Source organism: Emydura macquarii, unplaced genomic scaffold (assembly GCF_026122565.2).
Source record: "Emydura macquarii macquarii isolate MOO-44397 ecotype Brisbane River unplaced genomic scaffold, CSIRO-AGI_Emac_v2 contig_2116, whole genome shotgun sequence".
Classification (NCBI taxonomy): Eukaryota; Metazoa; Chordata; order Testudines; family Chelidae; genus Emydura; species Emydura macquarii.
This window is the reverse complement of record NW_027132253.1, coordinates 208,455-225,267: the sequence shown is the minus strand read 5'-3', so window position 1 is coordinate 225,267 and position 16,813 is coordinate 208,455. Positions and strand designations below refer to the sequence as shown.

The 16,813-nt window shown below is 52.9% G+C and overlaps 1 protein-coding gene across 2 annotated transcripts; it reads left to right on the top strand.

Moving 5' to 3' along the window:
* Positions 1–665: 665 nt before the first annotated feature.
* Positions 666–15,063, top strand: GAPDHS (glyceraldehyde-3-phosphate dehydrogenase, spermatogenic). Of its 2 annotated transcripts, none has more exons than XM_067558516.1 (11): positions 666–788; positions 7,825–7,950; positions 8,780–8,876; positions 9,588–9,694; positions 11,079–11,169; positions 11,483–11,601; positions 12,114–12,195; positions 12,334–12,485; positions 12,851–13,013; positions 13,637–13,734; positions 14,385–15,063. In XM_067558516.1, the coding sequence occupies exons 2-11, from the start codon at positions 7,922–7,924 to the stop codon at positions 14,455–14,457; spliced, it is 1,011 nt and encodes a 336-aa protein (XP_067414617.1). In that variant the 5' UTR covers positions 666–788; positions 7,825–7,921; the 3' UTR covers positions 14,458–15,063. The 2 variants fall into 2 exon arrangements, with proteins under 2 accessions (XP_067414617.1, XP_067414616.1); XM_067558515.1 differs by lacking the exon at positions 666–788 and adding an exon at positions 5,927–6,012.
* Positions 15,064–16,813: the final 1,750 nt, after the last annotated feature.

Sequence of the window (16,813 nt, the reverse complement as noted above, 5' to 3'; positions counted from 1 at the left end):
CTGTCTGTCCACCCATCCCAGACACACCCTCATCTGTCTGTCGGTCTGTCCATCCACCCTCCTCAGGTCTGTCTGTGTATCCACCCACCCCATACACGCCCCTCACCTGTCTGTCCATCCATCCAAAAAAACACCCCTCATCTGTTTGTCAGTCTGTCTGTCCATCCCAGACACACCCCTCTATCTGTCTGCCTGTCTATCCATCCATTCCCAAACACACACCTGTCATCCATGCCCTCCCCCCCTCACCCCATGCTTTGCCCAGTTCCCAGGGAGGCAGTTGCCCTTCCCCCTCTCCCTGGGGGCATTGCAGGATGCAGCCCACGCCAGGCAGGGAACAGGCAGAAAAACTACAATCCCCAGAAGCCCTTGCGAGCGCCTCCCTCTGCAAGCCGCAAGTGCAGCCGGAGGGCAGCAGCTGCGCATGCGCAAGGAAACGGGAGTGGGGTGAGAGGGGACGAGCCTGAAGGATGCGCGTGCCTCGGCGGCTGGTAACCGCCAGCGCGTCTCGCGACCGCGCCGTGGCGCCTGCGCAGTGGAGGCCACCCGGCTTTTCTTTCCAACCCCGCCCCCTCCCTACCGCGAACGGTTTGACTCGCGCGCGCTGTGTGGTTACTAAGACGCGCGCCGCACGGACGGGCGGGGCGGGGACAGGCAGCGCCCGCCGGCGACAGCGGGGCGTGGCTAGGCGGTGAGGGAGGCGTGGCAGGAGAGGGGAGGGGAGTATATAAACGGGCGTTGAGCGGCAGCTTCTCTCGTTCGACGCCATCCAGATCGCAGGCTCGGTGGTAGGTGGTGTGGGGCGCAGCCGTGAGGGGAGGGGAGGGGAGGGGGGCTGGGGCTAATGGGGCTAGGGCCCTGTTTGGGGGGCTGGGAAGTCGGGTGGAATGGGGGTGCTCCAAGTGGGGGGCTGCTGGGGGGGATGCAGCAGGGGTTAGCCCGGGGGTTAGGGGGCTGGATCTGATGTGGGGCTTCTGGCTTGGGGGGCTGTGGTGAGCAGGGGGACTCCAGGGCTGCATTTGGAGGGGTTGGTGGTTGCGTGGGCTGGGGGTTAGATGTGGGGGAGGGGTAGCCTGGAGGTGATGTGAGGGGCAGCCTGTGGAGCAGCTGGGTGGGGGTTAGTAGTGGCAGCGCTTGAGGGGGTGGGGGCCAGCTTGCATTTCTGTGGGGCAGGGACCGCAGCACTGTAAAGCTGTGGGTGGCGGATGCTGCAGATGGGGAGGAGGCTGTGGGGAGATGGGGGGGGGGTATATGAGCAGGGAGTTGTAGGGAGGGGATGTTGTGTCAGGGGGTAGGCTGGGACTGGAACAATAAGAGGGCAGCAAGCATCCAGGATGGAGTATAAATGGGAGGGGGCCCAGAGATGTATGGGGCAGCTGCGGGGGGGAGGTGCTGTCTTTTAGGGGAGGGATTAGGGTGCTCTGGGGTCCAGAGTGGGGAGGGGAGGGCAGAGAGGTGCTTGGGGAGCAGCTGCATGTGACTCTTTTCTGGGGCAGTCTGAGGGGTGACTCTCCCGATGGGCAGGGATGGGGATTTGATGATGCACACTTTGACCTGGTGGTGGCCTTGCACCATGGATCTCTCTAGAAACACACCGACATCAGGAGACATTCCAATCAGGTTCTGTATCATGTCCCCTCCCAAGAGGGCAGGGCGGTAGGGGGATTTACCTTCTATTCACCCCCTGCAGTCATGCAAGAAATGAGTCTGTGCCCCCATGGGGGATGGGCAGGCTGCATTTTCACCCATCATCCCTCTACCCTGGCACACAGGAGGTAGAGAGTAAATAATTCTATGGGCAGAGCCTCCCTGCTGATCAGATCAAGCCGGTTCTCTGTGCTGCTTAATTAAAATAGAATCAGCCTGAAATAGACTAAACCCCAGAGCTGCAGCTTGAGGTGTCGTCTCCCCAAGCCTCTTATAGACCTAACTGGAACCCCCAAAACCCAGCCCAGAACACCTCCAGGGGATCTGCCCTGCTTCTAGTTCCACAGCTAGTGGTAGAGTCTCTCCTTCCTATGCCCTGACCTCCTCTGAGATGGGAAGTGTTTGTAGCTAGCCTGCTTGTCCTTCCACTTGTGTGCCTCAGGCAGGGGGAGCTGAAAAACCAGGCAGGATTCCCCTGACCCTGGAGGGATGAGATTTAAAGCGCTTCCTTCTGAACTGTAGTACTTGCAATGAAGTTATACGGTTCCCCTTCCTCTGTGGGAGTAGCCGTTGCAAGGGCAGAAGATGGCATGCTCCCCATAGCAAAAATGCACCTGCATCAGAGAGCAGACTGCAATATTATTGTCCAGCCCCTACTGTATTGCACCACTACCGATGTCACATGCCCCTCCTCTCTGCAGAAGAGGCAGCGTCTCCCTATTAATTCATGTATGGCATCTATCTTAAAATCACCCACTGGTGGGAGTATTACAAGAAGTGTCTGTCTATAATCCTGCTCAGACGGATGGTTAAAAAGCTGATCTGTCTACAGTAGGTTGCAGAAGTGGAGAGAGAGTCCTGTGCTCTGTCCCCTAGGTCCTGCAATCTTGGGCAAGTCATTTCCCCTCTTTACCCTCCCATTTCACAAATGGGGAAACTGAGGCAATCTCTAAAGTGCTTTGAGATGTACTGATAAGTGCTAGTAATATGATGGTATTTGGGTCTCTGGGACCTGATATACAATTGCCTCTCTTTAGCAAAGCTATAATTCTCTCCTCTAACAGCATCTACCGCCAGCAAGCTGGTCTCCCGCCTCCCCTTTTAGAAGAAAAAGGTGATATTTGCATATTTGTGACTCTCTGCTGTGGTGCTGAATGAGGATCTAAACTGAGCAGGCTTCCTGTCTTTAGCTGCTGGAAGTCTGCCAGAAGTGAAACTCTGTGCATCCTCTCTGGGTTGGGAAAGCAGACACCAATTCTTGCACTTGTTCTGATCTCTAGATTTCATCAAGTACCAAGGAGAGTGTCATTTGTCTTTGAGGCAACACAGTCTAGTGGTTAAAGCTGGCAGAGTTGAGAGGCTTGTTCTGTTTCCCAGCTCTGCTGCTGACTCTTCCAAGGTCACTTAACTTCCCTAGCTCTCCACATCCATAAAATGTTGCTTGTGAAGTCGCTGGGGTTTGATGCAGGCTATCTGTGGATGTGCAAAGACTGCGGTGTCTGTGGTGTGCGCCTAATGTGTTCTCGTGTGGGTTTGGCATTCAGCTTCCTGACCTCTCAATGTCACTGCGGTAGAATGCCTGCAGTGGGGTGAAAATAGCCACGTCTCCCCCCTCCGCAGTCACTACAGATGGGCCAGTTGATCCTGAATTGATAGCTGGGGGGAGTCTGAGACTGTCTAGTACTGAAGCAACAGGATGACTCAGTCTTCTGCTGTTAGCTGTGTTAAAACCTTAGCTGGGCTAGTGCAGACGTACGCCTTTGGGAGCCCACATATTCATCTGTGCAGTACCATTTATTTGGTGGTCTGTTTAGCAAAGATGCCATGGTGATGGGCACTTTCTAGCACAATAGGGTCCCAGTCTCAGGATTCCTAGCTGCTGTGATGATAAATGTCTGATAGATAAGAGACTGTAAGGATCTGGAAGGGGTTCTCATGCCCAGTGCTTAATTTGCAATGAAAGAGGGACCGGGGCACTAATTTTTTTCCTTTCATAATTGACTCGCTGAGCTAGAGGTGCCAGAGCTAAGCCCTGGCACAACTGAAGCACTGCTCGTGCCAAAACGGAGACTCTCCTATTTGTGTCAAAAGTAGCTTTGCAGTGACGCAGCAGAAATGAGCAACCCCGTCCTCTTGCCTCTCGAACAGCACGCCCTCTGCATCTTCTCTTCCTTGGACGCCACTGCCCTTGGGTTCAAAGTCTTCGCTGTATTAATGGCCCAGCCCCACTAGGCTACCCTAGTTGTAGAATCCATAGCTGTGGAGTGAAAACTGGCCGTGGTCCCTCTGCTGGGAATGGAGGTGATGCTTCCCCGAAAATGCAGGCAGGGTGTTGGGAGCAGCTGTCAGCTCCAAGTGAAATGCCGTCTGCTGCCTCGATTTTCTTTAACGACCTACTGGATTCTGATGGGGGGACAGGACAAATTCTAAAATAAATCCCACTCCAACATTGCAATTGGAGGGCTGCAGTTCTTAATGCACACTTGCTGGTGGCTTAACTCTTTGGTGGCTGGATATTAATGCTCCATCAGGGCTCTGGCCAAACCTGCCTGCCTGCATTGATCTCATCTGTTTAGCTGTTCACCTTGCTTGGTTTCAAAAGCTAGTTGCTCAGCTCGCTTGCCTACAATATTTCTGGATGCTTATCTTTGTGTTGCAGGCCCCAGCCTCCCTGATTTTTGTGGGTGAGAGGGGTTGGCAGCATATAAGACCGAGACAGTGTCTAGTGATTGTGTAGGCACTCTGAATACAGCCCAGAAGCCCTGACTCCATCAGTTCCAGGGATTCATGCCTTAGTTTCTTGATCTGACTTAAGATTATGGAGCCCAGTTAAAATGGGGGATTCATCTGCTCTTGTACAGATAGGGACACTGAGGCACACAGGTGGCGTGACCTTGCCCAAGGTCACACCTGTGAGCTAGTGACCACTGGAACCTGGAGCCCTGATTCCCAGCCCTATGTTCTAACCTGTGCTTCTGTATCTCTGAGAGGGGCCTGGAGGAAAGAGTGCTGTGTGTTTACACTGCAACAGCCAGTGCTTTTCTCCCAGCTGGCCTCAGGCTAGATTCACCTTTGCCGTTTGACCTCCTAACTGATTGATGGGCGATTCTGCTGATTCAGTTGCAAGATAATGTGGGAAGGCTTCCATCCTACCGTGCTAGGATTTACAGCTGATGGATGCAAAAGGCTGTGTAAATGGGGCTATCAAAGTACTTGTGCTGTCAGGGGTTCAGGGTGTGCTATGTATATTTCTACTACTTCAGTAGGCCTGATTATGGTGCACCTAGCTGCTGGAGTCATGTGATCAGTTTTAGCTTCCCCTTAAATTGCTCTGGGTCACTAAAGCCTGTCCTTAGCGCAATTGACATGGAAGCATCTTGATCTGCAGGGAGCTTGGGGGGGGGGATGCTAGGGAGGGATTGGAGCTGCGACTGGGGAATGGGTCGAAGGACCAGACCGATTGCTCAGCCCAGTGGCAAATATGTTCCTGTTGGCTGGGCTGGGCTGCTGAGCAGAGCCAGGCAGGGACAAGCCTGGCTCAACTGGGACAAAGCATTGACTTGGGGAACACAGTGGGGCAGAGGACCGGGAGGGAGGAGGGCATTGAGTGGGAGGGGCCAAGCAGGGGGTGGGGCCCCCAACCCAGCCTCCCCAAAGGCAGGAGCCCATGTGGAGGCTCATTGTGGCTACCCCATTATGGCTGGATTGGGGTGGGGTCTACAGGAAGCCCCTCAAAGATGCCCCCAATCTGCCTGAAGACTGGGAGTGGTGGGACGGACTTGCAAGGCCTGTATTAAAGAGAATTCTGGGCTCAAATGGCCTAAAGGTGAAAATGACTTGATCAGGTTCAGTTGCAGTCACATTGGAGTTCTGGGTCTAGGCCTGTGTTGTGAAGGCCTTTCCCTCTGTACCTGCAATGCTCTGTTGGACTGACTTTGCATTGAGAAAATAGAGGCCTCCCCTGAAATCCTGGCACGTGAGGCCCAGTGGTCACTCTGGCTACACCATCTGAATGTGCTTCATGCACCGGCACATGAATAGCCTTTGCAGATGGGCAGCCCAAATGCTGGGCAGGATCAAGGCCAGTATCCCCATGATCAGACTGAACCAATGTCAAAGCAACTGAAAGGACCAGTGACTTCATTGTCTGGGTCCTTTCTCTAAAAGAGAACCACAGACTTATAGCAACATAGATCTCAGTATAGTTAGTGATTACGTTAAAGATCAGTTTTAAAAAATGTCTTGAACTCGCTGTTTTCAGTATTTCCAGTCAGTAGCTAGGGCAGCCAGCAAAATGCTGCAGCGTTGTAACTCTCCGTTGAGCCAGGAGTCAGTTGGATCGTCTGTTAGTGTCAAAGTTTTCAGGTAAGCTCCGATTTAAGTGGTTTTTAGTGAGAACACGTGGGCCTTACTTAGCCTCGTGCGACTGTATATTTCTGGGGACTTGCTCTCCTTCATAGCGATGAGTAGTGATAAGCAAATGACTGCAGCTTCTCTTTTAAGCTAAGGTTTCATCCTCCTGGGTAGGAGCAGGTCTTGACAAATAGCAAACCCACAAAGAGTTTCAGGGCTAATCTTCAGATAGCAAACTCTAAAACACAGAGCAAATCTGCACTTCAATCTCTTGCAAATGCCTTGAGCACAGGAGGTCAGATTCCCAAGGTAAATTTGCAGGGCTGTTAGGTGGACATGACCAGATATATTCTGGTAACATCTAAACCCTTGAGGCACTGACTTTAAAGCCCCTGTCCCAATTCGGGTGTGTCTACACAGCACTTAAAGGTGTGGCTGTAGCACACAGCATTGATCCAGGTAGCTGAAATAATAGCCAAAGCATGTCAGCGTGAGCTGGCATCCTGCGTATGCACTCAAGCAGCTAGTCTGTGCTGCGTCAGCTTCGCAGCTGCTGTTAATCTAACTAGATCAGGTAGACCTGCGTGTGCTGCAGTCACACCTCTGATTGCAGTGTAGACGTACCCAAAGGAAAGCAAGCTTCTCCTTTTGTCCAATGCAACCCACTCCTCCACTGGAGCGTAGCTTAAAAATTCTGGTGCACGAACCAAATAGAATCCAGCTCGCTTCCCTAGCTGTCTGCAGGCTGACTAGTGTGACCTTACCTTAGTGGGGAGGGCTGATGGCTCTGACTGATGGACACGAAGGAGGAAGCATCTTGAATACGATGTCGCTTTCGTTGGAGTCCTGTGCCTCGCTGGGGATGCATCAACACTGGAAAACTGAGCGGGAGCTGTTCTGCAGTGGCTATTCTGGACTGGCTCCCTAGGAAGCTGCTGTGTAATGTGTCCATCCATGGAGCTGTTCTGGAATAGCCCCCGGGGCTTTAAATTCCCACTCAACCTTATTCTGAAACCACCTCCCTGTCTGGACAAGCCTCAAGACCCTGTGCAGCCCCTGGAAAACAAATGGAGTTAGGGTGTCTAAGGAATGGGATAGAGAATATTGAATGTAATTGAAACCAAGGTCTTCAGGGCACTGCCAGACTGTGCTCTGTACCGTGCGGAGCACAATGGGGCCCTGTCTTTGGATCATCCCAGGGTACTACTGTAATAAACACTATTTGTATAGCAGCTTTGATAGTTAGGTGCCCTTGTCTGGAGCTCTGATCTCCAAGGCTAGAACAGAAGTAGGGGGAGCCTGAGATGGGTGAGGAGAACGAAAGGATTGCTCCTGGATCCCTTTAGGGGGGTGCCCGATAACGAATGGGGAAGACATAGAGAATGAGCACTGCCTTTCACCTTCTCATATGCAGACAAAGGGGGTATTGAGTGACAGGCAGCACACTTCAAATTGATCAAATGGTTTTGTTCCATGCTCCATGTTTCTTAAAATAGGATTTTGGCAGAGATAGAAACCTTGAGACTTCAGGGCAAAAGCCTCAACCTGTAAAGGAGGCCAGGAAGAACTTCCTGCTATGGGCAGGTTATTCCATCACTGCTTTCAAGGGGACCTTTCTTGCACTTTCCTAATGAAATTAGGACTGGCCCTGGTGGGAAATGGGATACTGGCCTGGATGGACCCCTTGGAGTGGGTTGGGCAAATCCCTTGTTCCCAGTGGCTCTAAAAGAGCTGTGGCCTTTTTTCCATGCAAAAAGGCCTTTCCGCTTATTCTGGATACCAGCATCCATCCCAGCCTTTGCTCTGACTCCTCTTTCCTTCCAGACTTGAGGTCTCCCAGCCCCGAAAACTCTCTGTTCCAGAGAAAGCACCAGAGAAAGTTGAGGAAGCAGCTCCAGTAGAGAAACCCGTGGAACCAGTCATGTCTGAGCTCACTGTTGGGATTAATGGGTAAGGACCCCAAACTCCCCCTTATTCTGCCCAGTGGGATGGAGTTATAGCTCTCTGCTACTGCAGCACAGTGGGATTGTTCAGGGTAGTTGCAATGAAAGGTTCTGCTGCGTGTAGTAAGAAGTGGTGGCCATAGCCAGCAACCATAGTAAAATCAACCTTGTGTGCTTCCACCTTGACTCCTCCTTGGTACTGCTCATTTCACAAGTCACTCAAGGACTCCCTGCAGCACCGGTGGCTGGGAACACACTCTGCAATCGAAACCCCCGCTTGGATCTCTGCCCCTCTGGAGTCGCTACAAGCAGAACTTACTGGCAGCCGTCTTAACCGCAGGAAAGAGCCCAGCTCGTTCATGGCAGTAGTGGTGTTGAATGAATGACTGAGCAAGAAGGTGGTGGTCTTGCTTTTAGTCATAGGTGACTGGGCTTCCTTCAGGGGTCACCAGGCTGTCATCTTGAAGCATTTAACTCCTCTGGAGTTGCTGGAATGGTGTCCAGGCATGTTCATGGAGGAACTTGTTCCAGGGCCGTTAAGATGGCTGGCTTGTGCTGCTACCAGATCAGAAAGAGGGGGGCACCACTAAAATGCAAAGCTAAGGGGGTGGTTCAGTGTTCTAGTGATGACAGTCATGGAGAAGCCCCACTGACTGAGCTGCCATTGGCTGCACTAGGAGAGAATGTATGGGGAGGGCTCTTAATGGCGAAGGAAGATCAAAAGCCAGCTCAGAAGGGACCATTCCTGTGGTCACTCCAGATCATCCAGAGCCCCCTGGATGGGACTGTGGCTACAGTAGGAGGAACCTATTTCACAACTAACTTTCCTATTCCAGATTTGGCCGTATCGGGCGCCTGGTCCTCCGAGCCTGCCTGGAGAAGGGACTCAAAGTGGTGGCCATCAATGACCCCTTCATTGACCTCAACTACATGGTAACCTTCCCTTCCCATCAACCCAACGGCCAAACTAACCTGCGCAGGACATGCTCCTCTGCATGTCCCGAAGCTCAGGCTCCCATAGGTTGGTCTCTGCATCCCTGGACATCTCACAGCTCAGAACCCTAGGCAGATAGTGATCGCAGCATAGGGCTGGGATGGGCCGGCTGGCAGAGCAGTGTCTGGAGGTTGCTTATGGCCAACTTTCCTCTGAGCTGCCTCACCTGGGACATCATTCTTGCTTGTAAAGGAGTGTTCTGCTCTAAGCCAGCTCCTGTGATTTAGAAGCTTGCTGGGAAAATTGTTTTGTTTTTTCTCTTGACGTTGCACAGACAGGAACTGCTGGCCACAAAGGTGCCATCGCATCTCTGAAGCCCAGCTTTGTCTAGAGTCCATCCTACAGTCACTGCTGGGTTTGACTGCAGTGTTAAAGGAATCTGCACCATAGGCCCTTAGCTTTCAGGGAGCTTGGATCTTCTGCCCTGTGTGCTAATGCCCTCTGGCTCTGCTGTGGATGGTTAATGCTCGCTGCTTCACTGCAGAGCCAGAGGTTGGATGCTGCTGGCCGCCTCTTAGAGCTGGTCGCAAGCTTAACCATCTCCAGTTGATCGAAGCAGATTCCTCCGCTGGCCCTGCTGAATGACCACAGCTGGCTAGTGTAACTCCACTAAGGCCTCAGCTGCTAGGCTGACCCGTTCTCCCCCTCAGGTCTACATGTTCAAGTATGACTCCACTCACGGGCGCTACAGTGGCGAGGTGAAGGCTGAAGATGGCAAGCTGGTGGTGGACGGCAGTGAGATCTCGGTGTTCCAGTGGTGAGTAGGGGCAGCTGAATGGATAGCATGGGATGCAGGCTAGCATCTAGTGCCTCATCGCTGGTATAATGCTTGGGGATCTTGCCAGCTGAGTGGGACCAGTCTGCTCAACCCTGGGAGGGAGACGTCTGAGCCAAGTGCATGGTGCTGTACGAAGTGATGGTCCTTGAACAGGGAATCAGTGCTGATGGTTGTGAAATTGCTGGAGGAGCTGCTTGTCAGCTAGCTGGGGAAACTCAGGCACTGAGCATTCAGTCCTTGCACCTTTTTGCAGTGTGGTGGCATCGTTCCAGTGTTCTGACTGTTCGTTAGGCTAAACTCCTTCCTGCAGTTTCAGCTGGCTGTAGTAAACTCTGTACATAGCTTCCTGTCCTAGACTCTAGTGTGGGCATTAAATCAGCTGCCATGTGCCACTTCAGAGGTGGTAGCATTTATGCAGTGTACAGAGCGATTCCTGTACACAGCATCCTTCAGCACGGTCTAGAGAAATAGCTGCTTTCCCATATAGCGTGTTCACCTACTTGAGACTTGTACCAGTCTAGCAGAGCCAAGATATGACTGGCTAATCTGCCTCATGCATGGATAGACCTGCTTGCCTCCCTTCAAGACCATAATCTGTAGTGTAAAGGAGACAGCTCCCCAACTCTGAAGCCCATCAGGTTGAGCTGAGAGCATGGCTAGCTGAAAATGTCCTTCTGGCTTCACACCAAATCACAAGTGATTTGTCTCAGCTGAGGGTGAAATTCTCTGGCCTGTTACACAGGCTAGACTAGATTGGAAAAAGTCCCTTCTGAGAATCAAACTCCCCTTAGAAGATGTGGGCCCAGCATCTAGAGTAAGACCTATGTGTCTAGACCTTTGGAGGATCCTGCAAAACCTAAAGAAGGGATAGAATCTATGACTAAGTGGAAATGACAGAGCTTTTGTGCCATGATCTCTGGGTGCTTGGGAGGCAGACATCACACAATGGGCTGCACACAACTGTTCTTCCCAGCCCCTGTGAACCAAGGGAAGTTCTACCGATTTATAGATGGGGAAACTGAGTCACAGATTTAGTGACTTGCTGCACAGGGAATCTGTGGTGGAGCTAGCAGTTGAACCAGATCTCACATCTGTGTCCAATGCCTTAAAACCAGAAGATCAGCCTTCCTCCAGATACAGTTGAGTGGAGACTCCATCACTGATCTCTAGGTCATCCTAAAAATGCCGGGGGTAAAAAATGGGTGCAGAGGGGTTGGTGTATCAGGGTCCCACACCACTCCCTCAAGCTGCAAGGAATTGAATGTTGATGGACTGAATCCTCATCTGGGCTTGAACACCTGTGTTGACCTCCTGGAAGCAGGCAGCCCCGGCAGCAGTAACCCTGGTCTGCTGTCTGTTACAGCATGAAGCCCAGTGAGATACCCTGGGGTGATGCAGGAGCTCTGTATGTCGTCGAGTCCACTGGAGTCTTCCTCAGCATTGACAAAGCTTCGGTGAGTGTCTGGGTGTCTTCATTAGCTAATTGGTACAAGCGCCACCAGGAGCTGCTGGGGCCATGTCTGATGCGCACACAGGGCTCAGACCTGATTGGCCTCCTTGATTGGGATTTGGGTGCAAAGCTGTGACTAATGAGCTCAACCACTACAGGGCAGGACTCTGTCTGGGAGGCCATTGGCCTGCCTTCATCCATGTCTTTGGTATGATGGAGTCTGCCAACGCCTAGGCTTGCTAGTGCCGAACTTCTCCAGATGTTGGCCTGGTCTCCTGCATAGCCAGGCGCCTCCTTGACTAGCCACTCTTCCGCAGGCCCATATACAAGGTGGAGCCAAGCGAGTGGTAGTCAGCGCCCCCTCCCCCGATGCTCCCATGTTCGTCATGGGTGTCAATGAGGACAAGTACGACCCATCCAGCATGACAATCGTCAGGTAAGACGGGCCTCCCCACGTCATGGGGGGAGGGAGTTGGACAGCAGGAGGGGGTGGCCGCCTGAGCTGCTCTCCAGGCTGGCGTGGTGTAGTCTCCTGGGTCTGGCAGACCTGCTGCTACCTTGTATGCGGCAAGAAGAGACAAGGACACAGCTGCTGTCTGGGGTGGGAGGGATGTTTGAGAGCCTCCATTTTGGACACGCGTCTCGGGTCCTCTCCTCAGGCACAAGAACGAAGAACAACTCAGGCCCCACAGTTGGGAGGCAAGAGGCCTAGGGACAGCACTTGTGCTGGAAGATGGTCCCCCCAAGAGGGGAGCAGGTGGAGTTCCACCTTGACATGTGAACAAGACTGACCTAATCAGGATGGTTTCTTTGATCTCCCCCTTGGTCTCCTGAAAAGGCAGGAGAAATGGAGGTGGTGGGAATGGGAACTCAACTAGGCAGACTACAGGCACTTCTCCAGGAGCAGGTGTCTACTAGCTCAGTGTGTCTCCTTCCTTCCCCATGTAGCAATGCCTCCTGCACCACCAACTGCCTGGCGCCTCTGGCCAAGGTGATCCATGACAACTTCGGCATCGTGGAAGGACTCATGGTAAGGTTCCCATGTGTTGGCAACCCCCGGAGGGTCTCCATGTTAGGAGATATGGAAGTCTCCCATGTGCAGGTGACTCTCTCTAGCTGGATCCAGCCTCTGTCAGCTTATAACCATGCTTCTCTTCTCAACCTTCAGACCACAGTGCATGCCTACACTGCCACTCAGAAAACCGTGGACGGGCCCTCTGCCAAGGCCTGGCGTGACGGAAGGGGTGCCCACCAGAACATCATCCCAGCATCCACTGGTGCTGCCAAAGCTGTGGGCAAGGTCATCCCGGAGCTGAACGGGTAGGGGCCATGTCTCAGGGAGCAGGAGAGGTTTCTGGCCTAGGCCTCCTAGTAGGTGACTTCCCAGCCACCATTTGGCCTGTATGATGAATGTCACTCAGAAGCCAGGGTGGTGGTGGAGAAATTCTGGCTTCTAGAGGTGGCCATGGGGCTGGGCAAACCAGGTCTGTGGAAGCTTGTACCATTCATGGCGGCTGTCCTCCAAAGGAGACAATTGAGCAGTGTTTGCTAAGCAAAACCCAGAACGCCACGTCTCCATTGGGAGGGCCGATGCCTGAACCCCAAGACCTGGCTTTCAGCGCCAGCAAGTTGTTCATGTGCCATCCTAGCATGTTCTCTCATTGGCCAAACTTCCCTCCTCACAGGAAGCTCACGGGCATGGCGTTCCGTGTGCCTGTCTCGGACGTCTCCGTCGTGGACCTAACCTGCCGCCTTGCTAAGCCGGCAACCTATGCTGAAATCAAAGAGGCCATGAAGAAGGCTTCTGAGGGACCCATGGCTGGGATCCTGGGATACACAGAAGATGAGGTGAGGTGGGAATGAGAGCAGCAGTCTGTCTGGAAGCAAGATTGGGCTCTGGGTGTAGACTGGAAGCAGGGTGGGTGATGTGCTGCCAGAAGTGCAGGTGAGCTGGTGCTGATCAATACACCAGCATAGTGCTGTGCTGGGTGGAGTGGCACTGAATCAGAAAGACCAATCAAATTGGCAGGGGCCTACATTTTTCACCTTCCTCCAGAGCACGGGGCACAGATCATCTGGGCAGGTCTCACCTACTTAGTTCCCTGCTGTGGGTGGGACCTCAGGCATTGGTGGCATCTGTCTCTTGTTCCCCACCTGTGACATGTAACTCTTCTGCAGACTGAAGTGCTGTAGTCTGTCTGTCCTGGAGTTGAATATATGGGTAATGGTGACCTTCTGTTTCCGGCGCTATCCAGGAGGTCAGACTGATCGAATAGTTTTCTGGCCTGCAACCCTCTTAAATCTCTGACTGCACCCTAGGCTGCACAAAGTCCTAGGATGGAGGCCTCTTGTGGGGACCACTGGCCAAGGGAGGCAGGTCTCTTAGTGAGCTGGCCCCTCTGGATTCCTCCCCCTCTCCTGTGTCTTGCTGACAGTAGCCAGTTCTGACACACACACCCCCGCACTTGCAGGTGGTCTCCTCTGACTTCATCGGCGATAGCCATTCCTCCATCTTCGACGCTGGAGCTGGGATCTCCCTCAATGATAACTTTGTGAAGCTCATCTCCTGGTAAGGCCCGGCAGAGGATGCTGTGCTCAGAGGATGCTGTGGGCCTGGAAACCAGCGTCCCCTAGCAGGCTGGGGCGGGAGGAGTCGGCATGCTCAGTGTAGTGGCTGCTCCAAAGTGGGTCAAGAACCACTTTGTTCCGTCAACTGCATTTCTAGCCTGGCGTGAGGTGTTTGGGTCCTAGCCATGATGGACGCTTGGAGCACCTTCGCCTAGTGCCATGCACAAATCAAATGGCCTCCGTGACCCAGCTGAAGCGTCTGGGTGAAGGACAGGATAAGTCTGAGGGTCCCATTCCACATCTACTGAGGTCACTGGCTGTGGTCCTGTAACTCCAGATGGAGCAGAGGTGATGTGCCAGAGATTGCACAGGAAGATAGGATCAAACCAGGATCTCGCGAGTCCCAGTCAATGCCTTAAGCACAAGGTCCTCTACTACCCATGGGTAGCCTCTACCTTCCAACCTCCTCGATTTAGTCCAGAGGCCTACTGGCATAGCATGTGGCTGAGGTAGTAGGGATGGGAAACCAGGAGCCCCCTAGAGGTCAGGTGGGAACACCTCCAATTGGGAGGGTCTCCTTTATGGTCAAGGTTCTCCACTTGACCCATGTGACCTAGCATTTGAGTTGAACTGGTCCTTCTCTTCCCATAGGTATGACAATGAATATGGCTACAGTAACCGTGTTGCAGACCTTCTGAGTCACATGTACACCAAGGAGAACTGAGCGCCCGTCCCACTCACCATCCAGGTCACCTGAAGTATCCGCCTCACCCCCCCTCTAGACATGCTAGGATGGATCTCGTGGCCAGTCTTAACACTTCAACCAATCACACGGCTCCAAACGCTGCGCCTCGTCTATCCCCGTAAACCTTTGTGCGTGTCCGTGTGTGTGTGAATCCTGCTCTCCACAGCGGCCTGTGTGAGCCTAACCTGAAAACTGCACCAATGCCTCCCCTGGGGGAGGAGTCCTGCCCTGGGTTCGTAGCGGTCTGTGGCAGTAGTGTCCATTGAGATTTCATAAGTGTTGGAAATAAAAGCCACTTACGTTGAGGAAATGTGGGTGAAACTGTCCAGATCTTTTATTTCCCACCTGCTTCCGAAGCCTGGGGCCAAATGAGATCATGGCTTCAGAGCAAGTCTCCTTGCATCCTCCATGAGGATGGCAAATGTAGTATGGTAGCTGTGTGTGTGTGTGGGGGGAGGGGGAGTGCTTTAGTGCCAGGTGCTGCACACGCAGTCTCTGCCCCAAAGAGCTAAGCCTAAAGGAGGAGGGGAAACTGAGGCCAGGCCCAGTCAGTGCCTTCAGCACAAAGTAGGTCCTCTAGCCTCCTCCAAGACACTTCAGGACCCTGTTTACTGCCAGTGATCTGCAAACTACACAGCTGGGAGGTGGCCCCATTAAAATCCACAACTGCTTGTTTCTCTGAGTGTTTGTCCGCTACCTATAGACAACCGATGGTGCGCAGTGGGTGTCCAAGGTAACACCAACCAGGGTTGGGATCTGTGATGGAAGCTGCCATCTTGTGTGTCCCTCTCTGGGGAAGGAGTTGGACTGGATCTTGGTGGTTAGGGCAGGACACCCATGCCATGGTGGGGTGGAGAAATCAAAGCATTGCTAATCGTGCAGCCTTCAGGTGCTTCATAATGACAGCCTTGTAGAGCCTCCAGGCATCCCCCTACCTCCACAGCAGAGTCGGGGGCTCGCCCACACCTGATCTCTGAATAGAGCCATTCAGGGGCTTGTCATTGCTCAGCACCTTCTCCCAAGCCACCGCCAGCCAGACACTACCCCTCAGTGCAACTCTTGGCACCGAGTGCCTGGCCGCGGCAGGTTTTCCATAAAGGTCTCCATTGTGTCTACCCTGGCAAAGGGCCCTTCTTGTCTGAAGTAGCGCATGGGGTCTCAGCAGTAGCTGGGCCCCTGGCACTTGGCGTGTGCTTTTATACGGCTATCCTCCAAGGAGGCTGACAATGTTCTGTACTGCCAGTGCTTGCCCAGAAAACACCCCCCGCTTCTAAGCTGTTCTGTCTGGCGGTGCTGACAAAGGGTGAAATGGGCAGTCGCTGGCCTGTACCCCCTCACTCACTGCCTGAAATGCCACTTTTTAAAAAGGCAGGCCTGGACTGGCAAGACTAGATTCTTGATATCCTGACTTCCTTGGCTACGGCAGAGGAATTGCATTGTTCTAAGCCCTAGGCAATAGGCATTGCACAATCCAAAGAACGGACCAACGGTCCATCTAGCCTGTATCCTTGTCTTCTGCCAAGGGCTGCTGGCAGATGCTACAGAGGGAATGAACCGAACAAGGCAATTACAAAGTGGTCCATCCCTTATCGTCTAGTCCTGGCTGCAGGCAGCCCGGGGTTTAGGGACACCCACAGCAGGGTGTTTTGTTGCAGAGCTAAGAACAGTTGATGGACCTGTCCTCAGCTTACCAGGTTCTTTTTTTTTAATTCAGTTCTAGTGTTGGCCTTCACAATATCCCCTGGAACAAGTTGCACAGGTTGGCGGTGTGAAGGAAGTCCTGCTTACGCTTGTCTTGTATCTGCTGCCTGTTAACTTCAGGGAATAACCCTCAGTTCTTGGGTTAGGTGAAGGGTAAATAACACTTTTTTCTCCACACCCTTCATGACTTTATAGACCTCGCATATCTCCCCCTCCCCTCCCCTCCTCATTTCTAAGCTGCATAGTCCCACTCTGCACAGGCAAGGTGCTCCCTACCCCTAATCATTCTCTGGGTGCTCTTGTACCTTTTTTCTACTTCTAATTTTTTTTTCCAGATAAGGCAGCCAGACCTACGCCCAGTGTTCAAGGTGGGGGTGTACCATATCTTTACAGAGTGGCGTTGTATTTAGTCCTACTGTCTGTCCCTTTCCTAAGGCCTTGTCTACACTAGCACTTAGGCCTTGTCTCAGGGGTGTGGAACCCCCTTCACCCCCAGCAGCATAAGTGCTTGTGTAGCTAGCACTCAGGCAGAAGAGCCTCTCCCACTACCCAAGCAATTGCTGCTTGTTTAGGTGGTTTTGAGGTGGGGAGATCTCTTGTGTAGCTGCATTATATTGACATAAGTACTCCTGCC